Source organism: Emys orbicularis, chromosome 5 (genome assembly GCF_028017835.1).
Source record: "Emys orbicularis isolate rEmyOrb1 chromosome 5, rEmyOrb1.hap1, whole genome shotgun sequence".
NCBI lineage: Eukaryota > Metazoa > Chordata > Testudines > Emydidae > Emys > Emys orbicularis.
Window position 1 is genome coordinate 118,737,096 of NC_088687.1, and position 23,037 is coordinate 118,760,132.

General features: G+C 39.4%; 1 protein-coding gene across 1 annotated transcript in view; it reads left to right on the top strand.

Annotated features, from left to right (window-relative positions):
• SLC2A9 (solute carrier family 2 member 9) overlaps nucleotides 1–23,037 on the top strand; it is a 162,948-nt gene that overhangs the window by 118,167 nt on the left and 21,744 nt on the right. The window contains exon 11 of the mRNA XM_065404795.1: nucleotides 4,935–5,062. Coding sequence (XP_065260867.1) covers nucleotides 4,935–5,062 — 128 coding nt within the window. The remainder of the gene's footprint in view (nucleotides 1–4,934; nucleotides 5,063–23,037) is intronic.

Here is a 23,037-nt window from a genome sequence, read left to right on the forward strand (position 1 = left end):
TACTCCTCTCGCCAAGCAGGAGTACCGCAGTCGACGGCGAGCACTTCCGGGTTCGACATATCGCGTCCAGACAAGACGCGATAAGTCGAACCCAGAAGTTCGATCGCTCGCTGCTGAACTACCGGGTAAGTGTAGACCTACCCTGAGACTCAGTGTTATGAGGTTTTATATGTAGTTTTGATATATCCTTCTACTGTCTCACTTAATCCAGACAGACACAGGGGAAAAAATTGCAAGTATTTATAACTCCCTGAAATTTCATACTCCTTATACATGGCCACAACTAAAATGTAGCAAATGTTTTCACAAGGAATACCATTCTCTTTGGTCATGCAAAAGAGATGGAGTTTCTACCCTTTCCTTGGGACTATTCACCAAAGCAATAGATTTCCTTGATACTCAGTTTAAATATTCTCTTTCTTAATTTCATCCCATAAATCCTACTTTTACTCCACTGACTTCAGTGCCAAAGTAAGGACTGAGTAAAAACAGAGTAAGGATCTCAAGATTTTGCTCACTTTGCATCTTTTCTATGATCAAAAATTTGCTCCTGTATTTAAAAGCCTTTGAAAGAGAGATTTAGGTTTTACATTACATTAATCAGCTCATACTAAGCAGCATTTATCTGAAAATGTACCATTTAACTGAATATTAAAGACTGCACAATTTTTATCTTTATAACACAATTTTATTGTAGATTCATATTTTATATATTTTTAAATGCATGCTGTTGCATATGCAAAATTCATGTGCATTTGTATGTCTAAATTAATAAAATTGCCATTTTTAATTATTATTTTTATTTTTGTGCTGTAATATCAGTTGCATACATAACTGACTATTTGGATGAGTAAATGGGCATTTGTGAATGAATTACATTGACTGCAATTGTGGTAATTATGTATGCAAATAAATATTAGACAAAAATACACAAACATTGTTGTCTGCCAAATTGTGTGCACACACACATTTTTAGGTGTTTCTAAATCTGACCCGTAATATATTACAACTGAAATAAGAGATTTGTAAGTTGTAATGGTGGTAGCAGGTTAACAGGTATATTAGTCTTTCATTAAGACATCACAGTGTGTTAAAAATTCCTCCTCCTATTATATTCATTGCTACTCTGAAAAGGACAAAGTAATAAAAGTGAATCACCACAATAATTATGGTTGGTGCATTAGCTCTGTAAATTCATGTTCAGAAGCTGCCTTGCTGAAAAACTCCTACAGGAAAGTTTCCTAATGTACGTTTGTTTGTTTTTATGGTCAGTACCAAAAAGTAGCTATTTTACTGAAAAACATGTGTACAGCCTTCTGATGGTGATGCTCATGTATGGCTCATTCTCAGTGGGAAAGTACATCATTTAGATGTGTGCTGAATCCGTAATGCCAGCCCACGTAAATACACACAATGGAAGTTTCAAGATCTCACAATCATGTGTTTCAAGACAGCTGTGGCACCTCTGTGAATTGGTCAGACTTGCTGCTTTTATTTATCATTTATTTCCAATAACAAAAATCATATGTGAACATAGGCCAGAAATTTTCAGTTCACGTTAGTGATGGGGAAGGGGACACTTGAATGAGGACACTCACTCATTTGTATGGAATGACTGATAAAGAAAACTTTATCACAACAATCCAAGGAAACTCTAAAACTTAAGTTTGCCTACGATGTCCGTTCTACATTTTTTCTTTCACTGGTACACTTGCCAAGATGATTCACCTGGTTGGTGTGACGACCACATTTGCACCTCCTTCTGTTTGGCAGGTTCAGTTTTCATAAACTTTCATAAACTATGTTGGCTAGTCAGTGCCTTTCAGAAATGGTTGGCTATATCCTCCTGAAGTGTGGAACCACTTGTCTGTGCCATCTCTAATATCCCCTTTCTCCCCCCCAACCCTCCTCCCCCCCAAAAAAAAAACTTTTGGAAAGGCTCCACAGCACCACTCTCCCTTTTCTTGACTTCTAGAAAATCTCTTGGACACAGTTTTAATTAAATTAGTTAAGATTCTTTTTTAATTACATTCAAGAGCTCTGTGATACTGGTGACTCATGTAAAGCACAGGCTTATTGATGCTGAATATGTATCCAGAAAGCACACATGATTTTTCAAGAGACTGTTTTTCAAGTAGCACAGATACATTTTTGTTTCCATAACATTTATGCTTTGTGATATGTTTCTGTCCTTCTGTTCTCTTTCTTTTTGCCTTTGGCTCTTTTCCTCTCTTATACAATGTGTATTTTCTCAAGTGGATCTAGAATAACATTTTGATTATGCTGACAAGAACAGCAACACCTCTGTAGATTGTCCTACAGCAAAGGCATGACAGAATAAATGATTATAAATAAATTCTCATTCTATGGTTTCTGCGTATGCAGTGCTTCACTTCCTCTCTCCACAGGGCAAATTCTCTGGCAAACAGCTTCCTCACATGGCATGTCAAGATCTGAAACAGATGCTGACATGACAGATGCAGTTGTTCTCTTGCCTGCTAGAACCTAGAAGTTGAACCCAGGTTCCAAGAGTATGGAAATCTCTCTGTGCAAGCCACCAAGGATTAAGAGACAGTGTGTTGCCTGTGCTTCATAATATACACTATAAGAGATATATTAATTTAGATAGAATATATAGGCTAAAGGAATTAACACAACCCTGTCACTGTCCAACAATAAACATTGTTAAACTGGGTTTGGTATACAGAGACCACAGCCTGCTTAGTACCATGGCATGGTGAAATTTTGGAACAGCCTTCCGAGGGAAACGGTGGGGGCGAAAGACCTCTCTGGCTTCAAGATTAGGCTAGATAAGTTTATGGAGGGAATGGTTTGATGGGATAACGTGATTTTAGTCAATTAAGCATTAACGTGCCAGCACTGGTAAAATGAGGGTCCGGCTGTATAATCTTGCCTGTATGCTCGGGGTTCTACTGATCGCCATATTTGGGGTCGGGAAGGAATTTTCCTCCAGGGTAGATTGGCAGAGGCCCTGGAGGTTTTTCGCCTTCCTCCGCAGCATAGGGCAGGGGTCGCAGGCTGGAGGATTCTCTGCGACTTAATTTAAGGACTTCAAGGGAAAGTGGGTGGGTCAGCTTTTGTGGCCTGCATCATGCGGGAGGTCAGACTAGATGACCATATTGGTCCCTTCTGACCTTAAAGTCTATGAGTCTATGAGTCTATGAGATACTCCTACTGAGCCATTACATAGCACTTTATTATATATCTTCAAAGTGCTGTACTGAAAAGCCAGTGCACGCTACTAATTCCCCATAGAGATAAATACAGTTTTTTAGTTGTAGAATATGGACAGGATGGGTAGCTTTGAAGTAATAGCACTTAGTGGCTTGGTACCTCATTTCCCCATCTGTAAGATGGAGGTAGCAATGCTACCTTTCTGTCCCCTTCGTATTGTCCATTTAGACAGTAAGCTCTTTGAGTTAGGGACTGTCTTTTACTGTGTGTATGTACAGACCTAGTGCAATAGGGCCTCAATTTCAGTTGGGGCTTTCAGGCACTGTAAGATGAAAAAATTATATTACTAGTTAATATGATGCATGCTGAACTTTACTGATCAGTCACATGGCTTTTTCTTGCATCCCATTCCCCTCTTTCCATGTGTCCATTGTTTCACTAGACTTTAAGTTCTTTGGGGCAGAGACAGGTCTTCCTACAGGCCTGGTCTACACTGGGGGAGAGGGGGATCGATCTAAGTTACACAAGTTCAGCTACGTGAATAATGTAGCTGAAGTCGACGTACTTAGATCTTCACTACGGTGAGTCGACTGCTGCTGCTCCCCCGTTGACTCTGCCTGCGCCTCTCGCGAGCTGGAGTACAGGAGTTGACGGGAGAGCACTCGCGTCTAGACTACGTTCAATAAATCGATTCCCACTGGATTGATCACTGCCCGCCGATCCGGCCGGTAGTGAAGACATACGTGCCCTATCTCTTCTATATGTCCCTTTATATGTCTGCAAAGGGTTATCTCTTAGTGCTCATAGTATGGTTGATACTATATGTATTTTAAGTGTACCAGTTACTGTATTGTAGCAGTTTCTTGGTATATCATTTTTAACCACTGACAAGTGTGTTCAGTGCTATGCAGCAGCCAAATGAAGATAAAGTCTCCACCCACGGAGCTAACAATCTAAAGGACAAAGATAGATCAGATAGAAACATAGTGGGAGACAACACAGAGAATGGATATAACATATAATAGGGTTTGTTTTTTAAATGTGTGTGTATTATGGAAAAATGGAGTTTCCAAAGGGGTTAGAATTAAAAGAACTTTTTAATATTGTGTGTGTGTGTGTGTGTGTGTGTGTTAAATAAATAACAATGAAAGCATACTAAACAGAGTAGTAATTATTTGCTTTTTCATCATTTCCAGCTTCACTGTTACAAAAATGTGAATAATTATGCAGTTATTTAATACCTCATCTTTCTTTTTAAAGTATATTTCTAAATCACCTGTCCAAATCTTAATGTTTAACATAAAATCTGTTACAGAATATCCCTCAAACTGCAGCATTTTGACTGTTTTAGTAAGAACAGGAATTAAACTGCTCCCATGTTATCAACTTAAAATTAAATTGGTAAACACTTTGGGCTCCATTATCCATTCTGTTACCAGTTTTACGTCACTGTGACTCCACAAAGGAGTTATACTCATGTAAAGCTGGTATAATGGAGGGGAAAGCCAAGCCCTTTAAAATTAAAGTTTCAATAAACCATGTGGAATAATAAATCCTAGTGTTCAAGGTCTACCTGTTATAACTTCACACCAGAATAGAGATGGAGAGCTGCACCAGACGTCGATTGATGTCACAGATCTCAGTGCTTGTGAATTTTTGACATTTCCGTATTGATTGCTACCACAGCTTTAGGCATTAGAGTTTATTAAACCAACCATTTCTTGGCTGTTACATTTCAGGTGGGATTCCATTCGTCTTGACTGGAGAGTTTTTTCAGCAGTCTCAAAAGCCTGCCGCATTTGTGATAGCTGGGACAGTCAACTGGCTCTCCAACTTCTCAGTGGGACTTCTTTTCCCTTTTATTCAGGTACACACCATGCACAATTAACTGTATGATAATTGAATTAATAGTTTATCATCGGGTCATTGTGAAACTTTCTTTGTTGTGAAGTGGAATGAAACCTGCACCTCCTTTTGATGCATTTCGGTGTGTCAATTGTAAATGTATGTTCTGCTGAAGCTCCACTTAACGGAAAGTGAGGAGGAAAATATTTATTATATTGTGGGCTTATGAACAATAGCTTATTTCTGGTGGGGAAGGTGGGTGTGATGGGATCCCCCCAGGGTGCAGCCTGGGACCAAGATGCTGCCTGGGACTGTGCCCCCTGAAGTCTCCCCAGCCTGGGCTGTCTCTCACAATGCCTTGCTAGTCACCAGCAGCAACCCTTCCAGGCGCTGTGATCACTCAGCACAACCATATGTGGAGCCCCCACACCCAGCTGGATTGCGTGAATGCTCCCAGAGCCACTCACGAATCACACAGAGAAAGGCACCAGAGCCAAATTCCCCCAGCTCCCAGCACTGTACCCCAGGAATATACCGTCTTGCACAGCTCAAGATGGGCAGTGCAAATTTATTAATTGGTTCACCGCTTCAACAATGGAAAGTGGATATACACCAGCCGTTGTCAAACCAGATTTGCACCACACTTCATACAAACTCACTGGTAAAGATAAACAATTAAACAAATGTATTGACTATAAAAGGTAGATTTTAAGTGATAGGCAACAAGTCAGAGTCAGTTACCAAAAGAAATAAAATATAATCACGCAGTCTAAACTCTCAACCCTATTAAACTGGGCAGCAACTAGATTAAGCAGTTTTTCTCACCCCACTGGATATTGCAGTCCGTAATATACAGGTTTGTTCCTTAAACCTGGGCCAATCTCCTGTGTTGGAATCTTATCTTCTTCTCAGTGTCTTGGTTGCTTGCAGCATACGTGGGGGCAGGAGAAGGGCCCAGTATGTGTCCACTTTGTCTGTTTTATACCCTCAGTCCATGTGCTTGGGGAGCACAAGTCCAGGCATGTCTGGGAGGCATTGCTGAGGGCTTGTCTACACTGGCAATTTACAGCACTGCAACTTTCTCGCTCAGGGGGGTGAAAAAACACCCCCCTGAGCGCAGCAAGTTTCAGCACGGTAAAGTGCCAGTATAGAGAGTGCACCAGCGCTGGGAGCCACGCCCCTCGCAGGGGTGGTTTTTTTAGAGCGCTGCGACCACACTAGGCACATTAAAGCACTGCTGCGGCAGCACTTTAATGTTGCCAGTGTAGACTAGCCCTGAGTCTCTCCAAGCAAGGTTGAGCAATTCCCCTGGTGTGGCCTCATGCAGGTGAGTCATTGCTTTGTAGCTCCCTTGCTGGACAATGGCTGTCAATGGGTGGTTTGACACCCCACCCGGGCGTTGGCTACTTTCCTTGCTGTTGCCTCTGGGGAGCTAATATCTGGCTGATTCCCCATCTTACAGCATGTTTTAGTGACCACGATACAACACAATTCTCATAACTTCATATGCATTAATGATACACATGTATGGATAGAGAAATGACTTTCAGCAGATCATAACCTTTCCCCTGATACCTTACAAGGCATGCTTTATATGTAAGATTATGATTATATGAAAATGAGGAATTTGGGGTCCCCCAAGGTATAGAATGTCACAGTGGGGACTTAGAGAAGGAGAGTTTTATGCTCCCAAAAAAATGAATGATGACCTTCAAAGAAATTATGAACATGGGTGATAAATGGGGACTTCAGGTTTGATCCAGTACCCATTGAAGTCAATACCAAGACTCCCATTCACTTCAGTCAAATGGGATTTTGGATAGAATCATAGAAATGTAGAACTGTAGGGCGCAAAGGGACTTGGATACTAAGTATATCTAGAAGACCATCCCTGATAGGTGTTTGTTTAACCTGTTCTTAAAAATCTCCATTGACGAGGATTCCACAACCTCGCTTGTAAACCTATTCCAGAATTTAACTATCCTTACAGTTCTTTTCCTAGTGTCTAATCTAAATCTCCCTTGCTGCAGATTAAGCCCATTACTACTTTTCCTACCTTCAGTGGACATGGAGAACAGGTGATCACCATCCTCTGTATAACAACCCTTATGATACTGGAAGACTTATAAAGTCCCTCCTCAGTCTTCTTTTCTCAAGACTAAGCATGCCAGGTTTTCTTAGCCTCACCTATGAAGAAAGGTTTTCTAAACCTTTTATCATTTTTGATGCTCTCCTCTGGACTCTCTCCAGTTTGTTTACATCAAGCCTTTTGTCCGTTTTGTCAGCCATATACTTATTGCAGTGCTACGTGTGTAGCAAGGTCTCTCCAAACATGGCAAAGGACCCTGTTTCTGTTTCCCTACTTTCAGGCAAGCTGGTGGGCCAGTTCAGTGGACAGTGCATCAGTGAATCTACCACCAATGACAATATTTCAGTCCCTTTCCCCAGGGATGCATTTATTGTTCAAACACAGCTAAATGTTGGTCAAAAGAGGTAAACCAGGTCTTGGCCCTCCTAAAGCCTTTGTCTCAGAGGTCTTTTGCTGCTACCTATCTAGCAGGTATCCCCAGCCAGGCCTTTCATCTGGCTGGTGTGGCAAGCCCTCCTTACCAGGTTATTTCCTGAGTCTCCTGCATGAGCATCCCTTCTCCCTGTAAGTGAGCTGCTTGTTGACCTTTTATCTCACCAGCTGGGCTGCAGCTAGTTAATCACAGGTGGGGACTAAACCCAGCTTCCTTAAAGGGTCATCCCACCCTGTGATAACATGATAAAAGCGGGATTCACAATTACAGAGCCAAAGTAGTGACACCATAATTGCCTGTTATCATTTTAAGTGGACACAAACAGAAAATGTTTTAGGGAAAAGAAAGCAGAAGTTTTTCACATCTAATTGTTGTCCAGAGGAGAATTGTTCTGGAAAGTCTGAGGCTAATTGGACAAGTCCTTTCTGGGTAATGAGATTTAGAATAAGTGGTGGGTTTTTTTAATTTCTGAAAATTGCTTTTTGTGTCTACTTATAACTGAAAAAAGACTTGATGTAAAATGTGTACTGTTTCTGCTAGACATTTATTCTTAGTGAGAGTAGCATATAGGACATCTTTTACCAAGTAGCACCAGTTACATTTCTTTGCATGAATTCTAATTTATGTGAGAGATCTGGAAACTGTTATAAACACTGACCCAGCTAATCAAATCTTGCATTTAAAAGGAGTGGGGGAGGTCTTTAGCCTTTTGATTACTAAGAACACCTTCGAAATGTAAACTGAATACAAAGATCCCAGTCCTTTGAACCTTTTCTACTCCTTAGAGGTGAGTGAATAACTGATGTTTTGGCTTTGGGGCTAAACTGAAAAATCCAAAAAAACCAAATCTGAACTGTTTTTTCTCACCAAAACAAAAAAATAGGGGGGGAAATCATCTTGGGTGAATGAAGACATTTTAAAAATGAAATGTTGACTCAAAATGACATTTTCTAAATGAAACAGATCGATTTGAAACTAAATGTCAAAATGGCTCATTTTGAAAATGTTGAAATGAACTGTTTTGACTTTTTTTTTAAAACAACTTCCTCATATTTTCGTTGGCCAAAACTTCATTTTTTGGTAAATTTATCATTCACCAAAAATTTTTGCCCAGCTCACTGTTGCCATTGACTTCAATTAGACTGCTCACAGTAATAAGCCCTACGAGCCTGATCCAATCCTCAGTGAAATCAGTGGGAGTCTTTTCATTGGCTTCACTTGGTGTTGGGTCAACCCGTAAAGAGTAAGGATTTGCAAAAAGTACTTTGTGCTTCCTAACTCTGCTCCCGTTGAAGTAACTAGAACTCCCATTTTCTTCAGTGGAATTAGGCTAATGCTTTGTGATTTTGAAAATCCAACCATAATTGTGTACATTTGTCAGGGCAATTTTCTCCTAAAAATCACACTTTTTTCAGATTTTTCTTGTAGGGATATTCAAGGTGCCCCGTGTTTGTACCCTCGTTTCTGCTTCTTGAGCTCTCACTTGGAGACTGCCCTTCTGGCAGCCCGATCTGAATTGTGTAGCTCAGGCACATCTCTCATTTAATGTAGTCCATGATCATCTTTGCTAGATTGTATTATATGTATCCTGTGTTTCTGCTAACCCCTCATCATAGGTCATGCCCTGAGTGTTAACTGTTTAAAAAGGCACTATGTAGATCTCAGCAGCTAAAAAGTGATTGAAATTCTTTGGTTTTTCATCTATATACTAACATTTTTCTAGTGATTTCATGTTGTCCTGGGAAATACATAATTTAGCTTAATGAAAAATTCTACTTTTTCATGACAAAAATACATCTTCAGTTATACTGAAGGCAACGTATACTGCTGTTTTTGTTGGTTTGTTTTTGTTGATAGAGCTTCCTTACAATTTGAAATCAGATGTATGTACATGAAAACAGAGTTACTTGGGTTTTAATTTTCTTCTAATATTATTCATGAAATTGACCAGTAATGCCTTCCTCATTCACAAAGCTAGAGAGAATAAGTCAGGAATTTAAGAATGGTCTTCCTTAACTTTCTCTTTGTCCAGCTCCTTCAGTCAGCTTTGTTCTCTGAATTACAGCATCTACCCATACTTCATTACAGAGTCAATAGCCTCATAGTCATTTCCTGGTTAAGGGTGTTTTAATTTTGTTCTTATAGCATGACTTAAAAAAACCTTATCAATGCTTGAAACATCTTAACAAAATGAATAATCCATTCAATCTGTTTAAATTTTAGTATGATTGCTCCATGCATTTTTTCAATAATTTGTTTTATAAAGCAACAAGAAGAGGCAGTTATTTATACATATTTTATACTTTTCACAATAGTTTTATGTTAAAAATTTTTGGAGAAAATGTGTAAAATATTCATAGCTATTGAAAATTAATTGGCAGTCAATTCTCCTAAATGTCACCTAATAATTAGTTTGAATGTCAAAATTTCCCCCATCAATCCCTGTAGTTAAATTTAGTGAAGTAAGATAGCTACTTGCCTGACCCATGCACTAAAACGTGGAGTTAAGATTCTAAAGCAAATGCATAATTGAAAATATTATATGGGTTCCCATCCAATTGTAGAATATTGAAAGTAGAGTAATTTGTTTGTATCGATTTCTTAAATTGGTTTCAATGTGATAACTATTTTAAGAATTGAAAGTTAGAGGGAAAGTCAAAATTAAGTTTAAAATGGAAAGCAGTACATTATAAGGAAATATGCAAGGTGTATTTGATGTGCACATCTGAATACAACATTATAATCATATCACTGCAGTGCAAAAAAAGTGTGGCTCTAATGTTTTCCAAACTGTTATTTGTTGCTCCCTCTTTATTACACAAACTTTGTGGATTAGCTACCCATTTCTAAATAACGTAAGTTTTTAAAACTTTTTTTCTCTGGCTATATTCTGCTACGATGAAAAACTGAAAACTGTTATGGTCCAATGAAGACTTTTTATTCTCTTCTCCAGGAGTCTTCAACTTGAGAGTCTTTTAACATGTCCCTGCAGTCCTTTTCTACTGACAGATGGCAAAATTCTATGTTTATCTGCTTTATTTTTATTTGTTTGCGGGGACAGCTGCTCAGATTGAGCTGTGAGGTTTAGGTATAACTATAGTATTTGCAACAAGAAAATTAAGAGGCAAAGCCATAATATCTTTTAAATAACAGATGTCAAAAACATTCATTGTTTTATGCATTAAATGTATTAGCTTAAAATTGTAGGAATTGTGATGTCTTCATCACATGTGATCTTGTAACCTTTTCCTATACAGACACAGGATAAAAATTTCTCAGTCTGGAGGCATTTCAGACTTCTCTTCATCACTTCAGGAGACTGCCTCCTGAGAGGTGTTCAGTGCTCTCTACACCCTTTAATTTCATTGGGCATTGAGGACACTCCATAGTTCATAGGATTGGGCTCTGAAGACAAAAACAGACCTTGAGGGAAAATCCCTGCAGCTGCAATAGTAATTTTTAAAGCTGTATTTTTATTTTAAAATACTTTGGATAAAATGGTGACAACAACTTTTTATCACTCTTGGATTTAGCCTCATAAAAATGGCCATATTGGGTCAGACCAAAGGTCCCTCTAGCCCAATCTCTTGTCTTCTGACAGTGGCCAATATCAGATGCTTCTAAGGGAATGAAAATAACAGAACAATTATCAAATGATCCATTCCCTGTCGTCCAGTCCCAGCATCTGACAGTCAGAGGTCTAGGGACACCCAGAGCATGAGATTGCATCCCTGACCATCTTGACTAATAACCACTGAGGGACCTATCCTCCATGAACTTATTCTTTTTTGAACCCAGTTTTACTTTTGACCTTAACAACATCCCCTGCCAACAAGTTCCACAAGTTGACTGTGCATTATGTGAAGTACTTCCTTTTGTTTGTTTTAAACCTGCCACCTGTTAATTTCACAGGGTGACCTCTGGTTCTTGTGTTATGTGAAGGGGTAAATAATACCTTTTTTTCCACCCATTTATGATTTTATAGACCTCTATCATATCCCTCCAGTTGTCTCTTTTCCAGGCTGAACAGTTCCGGTCTTTTTAATCTCTCTTCCTAGGGAAGCTGTTCCATACCCTTAATCATTTTTATTGCCCTGATCTAGACCTTTCCCAGTTCTAATACATTTTTCTAAGTTGGGGCAACCAGAACTGCACACAGTATTCTAGGTGTGGGCATACCATGGATTTATATAGTGGCATTATGATATTTACTGTCTTATTATTTATCGCTTTCCTAATGGTTCCTAACATTTTGTTAGCTTTTTTGAATGTCGCTGCACATTGAGAAGATGTTTTCAGAAAACTATCCAAAATGACTCCAAGATCTCTTTCTTGAGTGGTAACTGCTAATTTAGACACCATCATTTTATATGTATAGTTGGGATCATGTTTTCCAATATGCATTACTTTGCATTTATCAATATTGAATTTCATCTGCCATTTTGTTGCCCAGTCACCCAGTTTTATGAGTTCCTTTTGTAACTCTTTGCAGTCTGCAGTGGACTTAACTGTCTTGAGTAATTTTGTATTGTCTTCAAGCTTTGCCATATCACTGTTTATCCCTTTTTCCAGATCATTTATGAATATGTTGAACAGCGCTGGTCCCAATACAGATCCCTATTTACCTCTCTCTATTGTGAAAACTGACCATTTATTCCTTTCCTTTTTTTCCTATCTTTTAACCACTTACCAGTCCATGAGAGGACCTTCCCTCTTATCCCATGACTGCTTAGTTTCCTTAAGAACCTTTGGTGAAGGACCTTGTCACAGGCTTTCTGAAAGTCCAAGCACACTATATCCATTGAATCACCCTTATCCACATGTTTGTTGATGCCCTCAAAGAATTCTAATAGATTGGTGAGGCATGATTTCCCTTTACAAAAGCCATGTTGACTCTTCCTCCATCAAATAACGTTCATTTTTTTGTCTAATAATTCTGTTCTATACTCTAGTTTCAACCAATTTGCCTTGTACTGAAGTTAGGCTTACTAGCCTGCAATTGCCATGATGGCCTCTGGAGCCTTTTTTAAAAATTGGTGTGTCATTAGCTATCCTCTAGTCATCTGGTACAGAAGCTGATTTAAGTTAAAGGTTACATACCACAGTTAGTAGTTCTTCAATTTCAAATTTGAGTTCCGTCTGGTCCTGGTGACTTAATCCTGTTGAATTTATCAATTTGTTCCAAAACCTCCACTGTTGACACCTCAGTCTGAGAGAGTCACCTAAAAAGAATGGCACAGGTGTGGGAATTTCCCTCACATCCTATGCAGTGAAGACCGATGCAAAGAATTCATTTAGCTTCTCCACAATGCCCTTGTCTTCCTTGAGTACTCCTTTAGCACCTCAATTGTCCTGTGGCTCCACTGATTGTTTGGCAGGCTTCCTCTTCTGATCATCTATACAGTAACTCCTCACTTAACGTTGTAGTTATGTTCCTGAAAAATGAAACTTTAAGTGAAACGATGTTAAACGAATGCAATTTTCCATAAGATTTAATGTAAATGCGGGGGATTAGGTTCCAAGGAAATTTTTGGGGGGCAGACAAAAGGCATTATAAACTGTACTGTACTGTACTGTGGTTGGGAAGTGCCCCTGGCTTACCCCACCCAGGCATAGCCCGCTGCAGGCAAGGATGCTAGGAAGCACCTTCGCAGCAGCAGCGGCACCTGTTCTTTTCCCTGGAAAAGAACAGGTGCCAACTTTGCTGGGAATGCTCCAGGCCCACCTCTTCCTGTCCCCACTCCACTCCAGGCCCACCTCTTCCCACCCCCACTCCACCTCCTCTCTGGAGCATGCCTCATCCCCGCTCCTTCCCCCCCCACCCCCGAAAGTTCTAAGCACTGCCAAACTGCTGTTCGGCAGCGCTTAGGACTTTCGGGGGGGGGGGGGAGGTGGAGATGCAATGCTTCCCTGCTCCTCCCCCTCCCTCCCAGAAAGTCCTAAGCGCCACAAACAGCTGTTTAGCGGCGCTTAAGATTTTCTGGGAGGGAGGGGGAGGAGTGGAGATGCGGCACTTCCCCGCTCCTCCCCCTCCCTCCCAGATAGTCCTAAGCACTACCAAACAACTGTTCGGCAGTGGGGGAAGTGCTGGGAGGGAGGGGGAGGAGGCAGAGAAGAGGAACTTGTGCAATGCTCCCTTGTAAAGTCGCTGCTCTTCCACAGAATCTTACAAGCAGTGGACAGAGCAGGCAGCCAAACGACGTTATAAGGGAGCATTGCACAACTTTAAATGAGCATGTTCCCTAATTGAGCACCGATGTAACTTTGAAACAACGTTAAGCGGGAGGACGTTAAGTGAGGAGTTACTGTATTTTTAAAGTAAATGCACTGTACTGGGACATGAATCTCAAACTTCTGAGGGCCCACTCCACTTTGGTACTTAAAGCTAAGGATTTTGCAGATAAAGGAAATCACTGCTTTCTATTATTTGTTCAAACCTTGAGGAAGGGCATTTTTTTCAAATACCGTAGAAATAATATACTGAGATTCAGCATTTGCTTGGAGAGCTGGAAATCTTACTGAATACATTCTATCTAAACAGAGCAAACTAAAGTCCTAATCTTGCAAAGACTGATGCAAATGTTTAACTTTACACACATGAGCAAGGGATTACTGACATCCATAAAATTAATTATCAGCCTCAGTCTTCCCCAAACTGGGACCTAAAACCCTCAACATCCTGCCCTAATCTCTTGGGAGGAAATTAAAATACTAATTTGTTTATTTCTGTATTAATGTGATCATTTAGTAGAGGGTTTATTGTCTTCAATATTACAATTATTTATTTATTTATGCTCAGCTCTAATTATTTAATTATTTCACTTGCCAAAAACTGTATAAGCATAATATAAAAACAGCAAATGACATGAGTTTAAGAACAAGCAGTGTTGTCTTTTATGTAACTGTAATTACTGTATCAGTTCCACACTGGCTGGCCAAGACTTTCAAAAATGTGTTCCTAAAATTAGTTTCTTAAATCCGTATTTGGCTATCTCAATAAGTTGGTTGATTTTCTGAGCACCCAACAGAACCCAGTGAAGTCAGTGGGAGCTGAGTGTGCTCAGCATGTCATAAGAGACATTCACCATCTGGCAGGATCAAGCCCTAACTTCTTTCTTAAACACTAACTTCACTCATTTACTATAGATAATGATCTTGCGCCAATCCCTGCTTCTGCCTTGCACTAGAATTTTGATAATGACTGTTGGAAATCATCCATTATCTGAGTGTTGGGCAATGTCCTTTTAAAATCATATTAAAGCATCTTGTGGGTTTGGAGGGCACATAAAGTCCTAACGAGAGCTGTGTGAAATGAACCCAAACCATTTTTTCCCCTAAATATTGGGTATTCAAAAAGTTTTAGAAATACATTTAAATTTCAAACATTTTTAAATGTTTTTTTTTTAATTTTTTAAATAAAATCCAAGGAAATTTCAAAACAGAAAGTTGATTCAAATCAAAAACTTGAAATGTTTCATTTCAAAACTGTTAAAACATTTTCTATTTGTTCACAAATTTTTGAGTATGTTTTCTAACTGAGTTTCATGAAATTGACATGAACTTGCTAATGTTGTACTATCACCAAATCTGTATTTTTCACTGAAACAAGTTCTGGTTGAAAAATTTTGCCCATCTGTATTTCTAACTACTCTTTTGATGTGACTAAAACAAAGCAAGTCTTTGAAAATCTGGCCTGCCGTATCAATCTTTTTTCTCCTGTGTGAAATTACTTCAAAAAGTAAAGAAGTGACCAAAACAAATCTTGTAAAGGCTTGTATTTCTCCTGGACCATATGAATAATACATTGGTGAATACAGTTTCTTGAGATCTAAAGTATGTGTCTCACGTCCCAAGCATCAGGTCATCCAGACAAGTAGTATTCATAGGCTCACTGCTCAAACACATAGGATCAGGCTAGTATAAATGTCTTTAGCCATTGCCTTTCAAATAATTTTTCAGGGTTCTTGAAAGAGGGTGGAGGATATAGTGCCTCGTAAGAAGTTATCTTTATTCATTTTAAAGAAGGCATGTTGTCAGAAATGGGATTCTTAGAAAATCCATGAGAGAGATCGTAGCTCATTCTAAGAAATCTGTCAGGTTGAAATGTTGAACTCAGTTATGTCTGTTTTCCTCTCTGTTATGTACCAAGTCCAAATGTTGTTTGCTAAAGGTTCTGTTTTGGGGGATGCATAAGACATGAAAAGGTTTACTTTATGATTTTCTTTTCTGGATAAATAATGAGTTGGACAGTACTATTCAGAGCTAAGTGAATACAACAAAAAGATTTGAACAAGTATTTACTTACATTTCAAAATGAGTTCACTTGCGCAGTGTCCTTTATGTTCTTTACCCAAACATTTAAGTAATCAGTTTAATGATCATTATTGTTTGCTGAAAGCATATTTGAAACAGGCATCTGCAAATACTCATTCAAAGCAAATTTTAAATTTGCACATGCCATCATGCATTCATGCTGTCATGTGCCCATCTAGTCAGGGAACAGAGATAATACCATGTGTCTTATGCGATCAATCACAACTAATCAATACAGCTGAAATATTAGACTGACATTTTCAAAAGTGCTCCCCATTGACTGAACTCTGCTCCCATTAAACTCAATGGAAGTCACTGGTGAAATTCCCATTGACTAATATTCCTGCGGAGTTCAGCCCTCATTGAGCTTTTTTGAAAATCTCATCCTTAATCTTTAAGTATTTAATAATTGTAGTGTATTCAGGATCAATCTATAGAGGGAAAGAAAAAACTCACCAAAAATTGTAAAACAAATTTGAGGAAACCGTGTTCTTATGTGAGATAAATCATTTGTAGCAAATTTTTCACTCAAGCCTAGTTACAATCAAAGAGAAAGGTGTAATGGGGCAGAAAACCTCCACACAAGATAGGAAGGGATTAGTGGGCTACTGAAGGCCCAATCAACCCCAAATTAGGACACCTGGAGCAGGAAATGGTCTTCAAGGGAGGAGCTTAAAAAGAAGAGCCCTGCTCAGCTTGGGGGATAGGGAGGATAGTCAGAGAGATATGGGGTGCTCACTGTGGGTGAGAAGACTGGCTAGGGTCAGAGACCAGTGCCTACCAGTTCTCCTGGAGGAATAGGAAGAGTTTATGTTCCTTCGTACTTGTTTGCACTTTGAGTGCTTCAGAAGCAGTAGGACTGTAAGTGACCAGCCAGAGAGCTAAGTCTCTGCAACCCAGAAGGTGTTGGAGGCTGGGCAGAGCAGTGGGCGAGTTGTTGGGAAACTGAGGTGAGTGGCTGCTGCTGTGACAGACTGACAATATCCTGCAATATCTTGAATGAACTTTATTGAATTAAGTTAATACCTTTGGGGTCCATTGTATTAAAAATGCAGTTGGGTATGTGTTATTGTGGAATTGTGTGTATCTCCATGGAAAGGGTGAATAGGAGAACATCAGGAGTGATTAGGCAAATTCACTCAGGTTGTAACATCTCCAGAGAAACCACTCTCCTGGAAACATATGCCTGTATTAGTTCAAAGTAGATTCTCCAGGGTCAAATAGACAAAGCAAGGGATTCTGGATAAATGACCTGGTTTTAAACTTGTTTAGGGCCTTCTTCCTAGTCCAGCATAGGACTGGGCCTGTCCGGATCCATGTTAGGGTGGGGGTTAATTCTGGTAAGCTTATTGGGGTGTGTGCAGGTTCTTTTATTGCTTTTAATATGTTTTCTCTGTAATGCTTTTTACCTGAATAATGAAGTAGGCTTGCATAAACTCATCGATTTAAGGTCAGAAGAGACTGTCATGATCATCTAGTCCAGTGGTTCTCAAACTGTGGGTCAGGACCCCAAAGCGGGTCATGACCCCATTTTAATAGGGTCACCAGGCCTGGCTTAGACTTTCTGGATTCCAGGGCTGAAGCCAAAGCCAGAGGACTTCAGTCCTGGGCGGTGGAGCTCAGGTAACAGGCCCCCCGCCTGGAGCTAAAGCCTTTGGGCTTTGGCTTTGGCCCCCCACCAGGGGTAGTGGAGCTTGGGTGGGCTCAAACTTCGGTCCCTCCTCCTGGGGTCGTGTAGTAATTTTTGTTGTCAGAAAGGGATCGCGGTGCAATGAAGTTTGAGAACCCCTGCTCTAGTCTGACCTCCCACACATTGCAGGCCATAGAACCTCACCCACCCACTCCTGTAATAGAAAGAACTGTGTGGTACTTACAACTGTTAACTCTCTCTCAAGAGAAAGCAAGCAGGTGTCCATGGGCAAACTGTGAAATTCACAGTGAAGGCAGGGAACTGTGCAGCCTGGAAATACCCTCGTCAGAAGGGAGAGAGGTGTGGGTCTCTACTCGAGAGAGGAACAGCTAGGGAGGTGGAAGCCTGAGATTGGGTGCCCTTGCTGGACTACTGAGGGGAAATACGGGTACAGTTGCCCTGAACTGTGACAGCTGCACTGTGCAATACTGCAAGGGGGCACTCTGTTAAGGAAGCACCAAAACATATTTGTTCTTTTTTAGAGGAAAAAGGGAGACAGTACAGGTCAGTTAAGTAGAAGAAGAATCAAAATGAGGTCACATTAGGTTCCTATATACTTTGGTCATGGAACATTACAAATGTGTAAAATGGCCAGATCTCTAGATATTAATAAAAAAAGAGATTTTTTTTTTCCTCAAGCTGTTTTAATGTTTCAGGATAAAAGGAACAGTATGAAAGATGCTCGTTGCTTTTTATCATTGCATAGTTCCACAGTCTTTAGCCGAGAGAACACCTCTTACTATTTATTACATTTGCTAAGGTCAGCTTGGATGATGCTCTTGGTGTCCTTTTTTGGCATTACAATCTCTGATCCAGTGGAAAGACTTCCTTTGTGCTCGTTCCTTTGCAATGCTCTCTCTTTGGAAATCTGCTAGGGGGTCCATGTTTGGGGATCCTCAAGGCAGGATGCCAGGTGTATTAATTTGTTTCCCTTCTTCTTGATTGCTTTTGCTTTCTCTCTTTATTCATTCTTGACAACCTGAGTGCCAGTATCATTTTGATGGTGCCCAGGAATGGTTCATTTACCATTGTTCCTGGGGTTAATATCATTTCCAGGTGGGGTTCTCAAAAGCACTGAACATTGGCCTAACTCTGCTTCTACGGGTGTCACTGGAGCAGAATTATGACAACAATGAGCGCTTTGGAAATCCCACTGTCTCTTTTTAAATATCTGTGTGAACAGTGCCTCGCTTCTCCAGCGGTAGGTACTTTATAAATTGAGCTGCATCTTCACTAGCAGTTTCCCATCCAAGTACAAATCCAGACTCACCTTGCTGAGCTTGTGATATCTAACAGGATCCCAGCACAAACTAGCGTACTTCAAGTCCAGAGTCACATTCTCTATTGATGCAATTGCATTGACTTCAATGGAATTACACTGACAGAGCAATTGTCTCCACATTGTTTTAGCCAATGGAATCTGCAGAGGACAAGACAAGACAGAATGAACCCTATTTTTGTATGTATCTAATTCTTAGTGAGGGATCTTTTTCTACAGTATTTGAATATCCTGAATCTATTCACCTATGAGGTTAAATTATATGTCATGCTACTTGGCCTGGAATTAGAGCCCCACATTAATTACTTTGCACAAGCTTCCTTTTTAATCATTAGATTGTGGGTATCATTGAGCCCTCCGGGTTTCTTAAAAGCTTAATTCCTGACATGAATAAGTCTTTGACTAAAACTCACAAATAGATTTAAATATTAAAAGTAAGCCATTTATATTGGGAGCAAAAAAAGTACATTTGTACAGAGAACATAAAAGAGAAAATTAAGAGTCCATTCATTGTGTTATGTATACTTTCTTTCTAGCAATGCACTTTTGATCTAGACTGTCTTGCAAGCTTTTCAAAGTTAAGCTAATCAGAGCTAGTGGTTACTTGATTCCCAAAGTGATAGCTTATGTGACTTAAGTTTGCTGACTGATATTCTAATGCTTAGAGCCCATCAGATCAGAAGCCTTATCTTTCACTCTTTGGAAGCTGCAAAAATGCACTGTTTTCTGTGTATAGCAGGTATAAGAATAAACATTATAAGGGCCTAAATCAAAGCCCATCAAAGTACTTCTAGCAGTCTGAGGGTCATTTAGCGACTACTGTGTGTAGCCAATTCTTTGGCTTCTCTTCCAAAGCTGTCAACAAGGATTACTCATGTGATGTAGATACCAGTCTGCTAGGATCCAGACAGAGGTCACCAAATTATCTATCACCAGGGACTAAAGAGCCATTAACAACTGTCAGTCTCTATCACCGTGGGTTGTATTCAGACTCTTAGAAACATAGAAATTGAAGGCTGTGTATCCAGGTCACCTAAGATAGTAATTCTTAATTTTTCCATACCAGAATTCCTCCTGTCATCTAGCCAGAACCCTCTTCCCCTTTAGCTATATGGAATGGGCATGGTGTTTGTGACACCCCCCATTCCCCCACCCTGAAATGTGTTCACTATGACTCTGGGGTCACAACCCCCAAGGCTGGGCTGACCTAAGTTGTTCAGTCCTTTAATTATGGTTTGATTGAAAACTCTGCCTTTTGAGTTTCTTGATAGTTATACATAATAGAATGGTGCACAGAAATCAATAGGGATCTATATTAGCCTATCAGTTTGTGTAGGATTTTCACACAACTCCTTTTCTATGTCAAGCTTCGGTTTAGAAGCAATCTTTATGAAATGCGGGTTTACTTCAGAAACACTAGCAAATCTTCTATTCTAGCAGAACTACAGAATGCAGCTCTAATTATTATTACCAGAAAGAAATAGTAAAATTGCAGGGGACCAAAGTATAGACAATAAAACAAACAAGAAATGGCCTGTAACAGGAAAAAGTAGTACAAATATTAATATAGTGGTTTAGCCTTAGGCCATAACGCAACAGGAAAAATTAATGGAGCTGCAGAAGTTGCTCAAAATACATGACAATTTAGCTGTGATAAAACTGAATCTCAGTGGTTTAAGAACAGCTGCTTGCAATTTTTCAGTTGTTCTACAATGTCTAATAAAATAATAATCACATTTCAGTTTATGCTATATCTTGAAATCAATTTGTACACAATGAAGTTAAGGCAGCAAAAATAAACTTCTATTTTTCATCATTAATTTATCCTTCAGAGCTCATTATTAAAAAAATCAACTAAACATTGGTTTTGAATTTAATGTGTAAAATGCTTTAGGCCAAAACTTTTAAACCCGTATGCCTAAAGTTAGATTTCTAAATGCATATTTAAGTACTGTGGGTCTAATCCTGCACCCATCAAGGTCAGTGACAAAGTTCCACTGACTTCAGTGGAACAGGATCAGACCCAAAGTAACTAACTATATAGCCTTATTTTCCAAAGTGCTAAGCTCTCACTGCTGACTTCTACAGGTGCTGTTGGTTAAGTTAAAAACTAGAGCTGGCTGGGAAATTTTCAACAATGTTTTTCATTTAAAAAAATACTGATTCATCTAACAAAAACTGTTCATGGGAAAGGGTATGTTTTTGGGATCAAAATAATTAATTTTAAAATAAATTTATAGGGGGTTTTTTTAAGATAAAAATTGAAATGAAACATTTTGAAATTATCAAACCAAAATATTTCTATTGACCCAATCAAAAATTTTCACAAATCAAAAATCTGAAAACATATACCTCTACCCTGATATAACGCGACCCGATATAACACGAATTCGAATATAACGCGGTAAAGCAGCGCTCCGGGGGCTCAGGGCTGCGCACTCCAGCGGATCAAAGCAAGTTCAATATAACGTGGTTTCCCCTATAACACAGTAAGATTTTTTTTGGCTCCCAAGGACAGCGTTATATTGGTGTAGAGGTGTATTTTGAAGATTAACTTTTTGTCCCAATTCAAGATGAGAAATGTTTTTAAAATCTCAAATTCCCATGGGACAGGAAGATTATACTCCACAAATGAGAAATATCCTAATAATTAACTTTACATTAATGTTTACTAAAGCATTGGTATAGCATAAAATAAACAATGTTTATTAATGATGCTCCCAGAAGTTTGTCTAACTTGTACAAATATGTGATGCTCTTGAATAAAATGGAGCTGTGATCCACCTAAGCAAAGAAATGAAAGTTTTATAAAAGAGCATAAAGAGAAGTTAGGTTTCCCTGGGAATAAATTTTCTTTTTGCAATTGAAAAAGTTCAAACAGAGCACGAAATCCTTCACACTCCTATCAGAATGCAGACCAAGGAAAGTCAAAAGCTATTCAAATTTATTTTCAGCTACTGCTATTAAAGTTTTGCAACCCTTACTCAGAGAACTATAGAATCAGGCTAGTTCTTTGTAACTATTACCATCAAGGGCCCTTATAAAATTCTGGAATTTAAAATGCTCCCTTTGGCCATTCTGTTTAGTGCTTGATCACAAACCCAGTGGAAGTGACTTTAAGTTTCAAAGACTTTGAAGTCTATAAAATTGATTCATCTTTGAAAAATTGATGTAATGAGATCTTGCAGATGAGCATTTATGCAACCTATACATTTAGGCGTAACTTATGTCTCTCGAAAGGCAGTGGAACAGGGAAGTACCTTGAGGGGTTGAGTACTATGGGGAAATGCTGTATGTCTTTGTAAAGAGCAGTGGCTCCTGGGGCTTGGAAATCAGGCTGGGCAGCAGAATTAAAAGGTGTAGCCATCATGTCCCCTGCTCTCACTCAAATGCAGAGCTGTCTAAACTTACTAGTGCGCATGGGGCAGAGCCATGGACGCAACTGCATTGTGCCCTGGCATTCCTCTTCTGGGCATTGAATGATGCTAGCTGTGCTGGCTGACCATTCAACATCTTTGTTTCCCAGTAGTTTGCAGCCAGTTTATTTCTCCCCATTCTCCCGCCCACCCTCTAGCACACCTGTTGCAGCACTAGCCATAATCTGACCCTTACGTTCTTGTCTAGTTTTAGTAAAAGCTTGAGAAGGACGTGTCCAGTTCTTCAGATGTCACACACACTCAGGTACTCCCTGTTCCCAGGCTGGACTTTCAGAAGGACAGTAAGTTGCAAATCTCATTATTTGAAACATTTGTTTCACCTTCACTTGCCAGGAATTTAAAAATAAGCAGGGTGGGCATGGGGAGAGAATTGTCAGTGGAGAAATTTCCTCATTTTTTTCAATAGTCACTCTCTACTAAAACTGATCACATTTAATAGATTTCTTTGACTTTAAGGCCAGAATAGACCATTGTGATCATCTACTCTGCTGCATAACACAATCCATCAAATTTCACTCAATTATTTCGGCATCTAGCCCAGCTTGAGGTTGAAGAAGAGCATATCTTTTAGAAAGACATGTAATCTGGGTTTCAGGGTTCCAAGGGATGAAGAATTTCCCTTGGTAAGCTATTGCAATGATCAGTTCCCTTCACTATTAAAAATTTGCATCTTATTTCCAGCTTGAACTTTTCTGACTTCATCTTCCAGCCTTTGGATCTTATGTGTTTGTCTGCTTGATTAATGAAAGCTTGAGT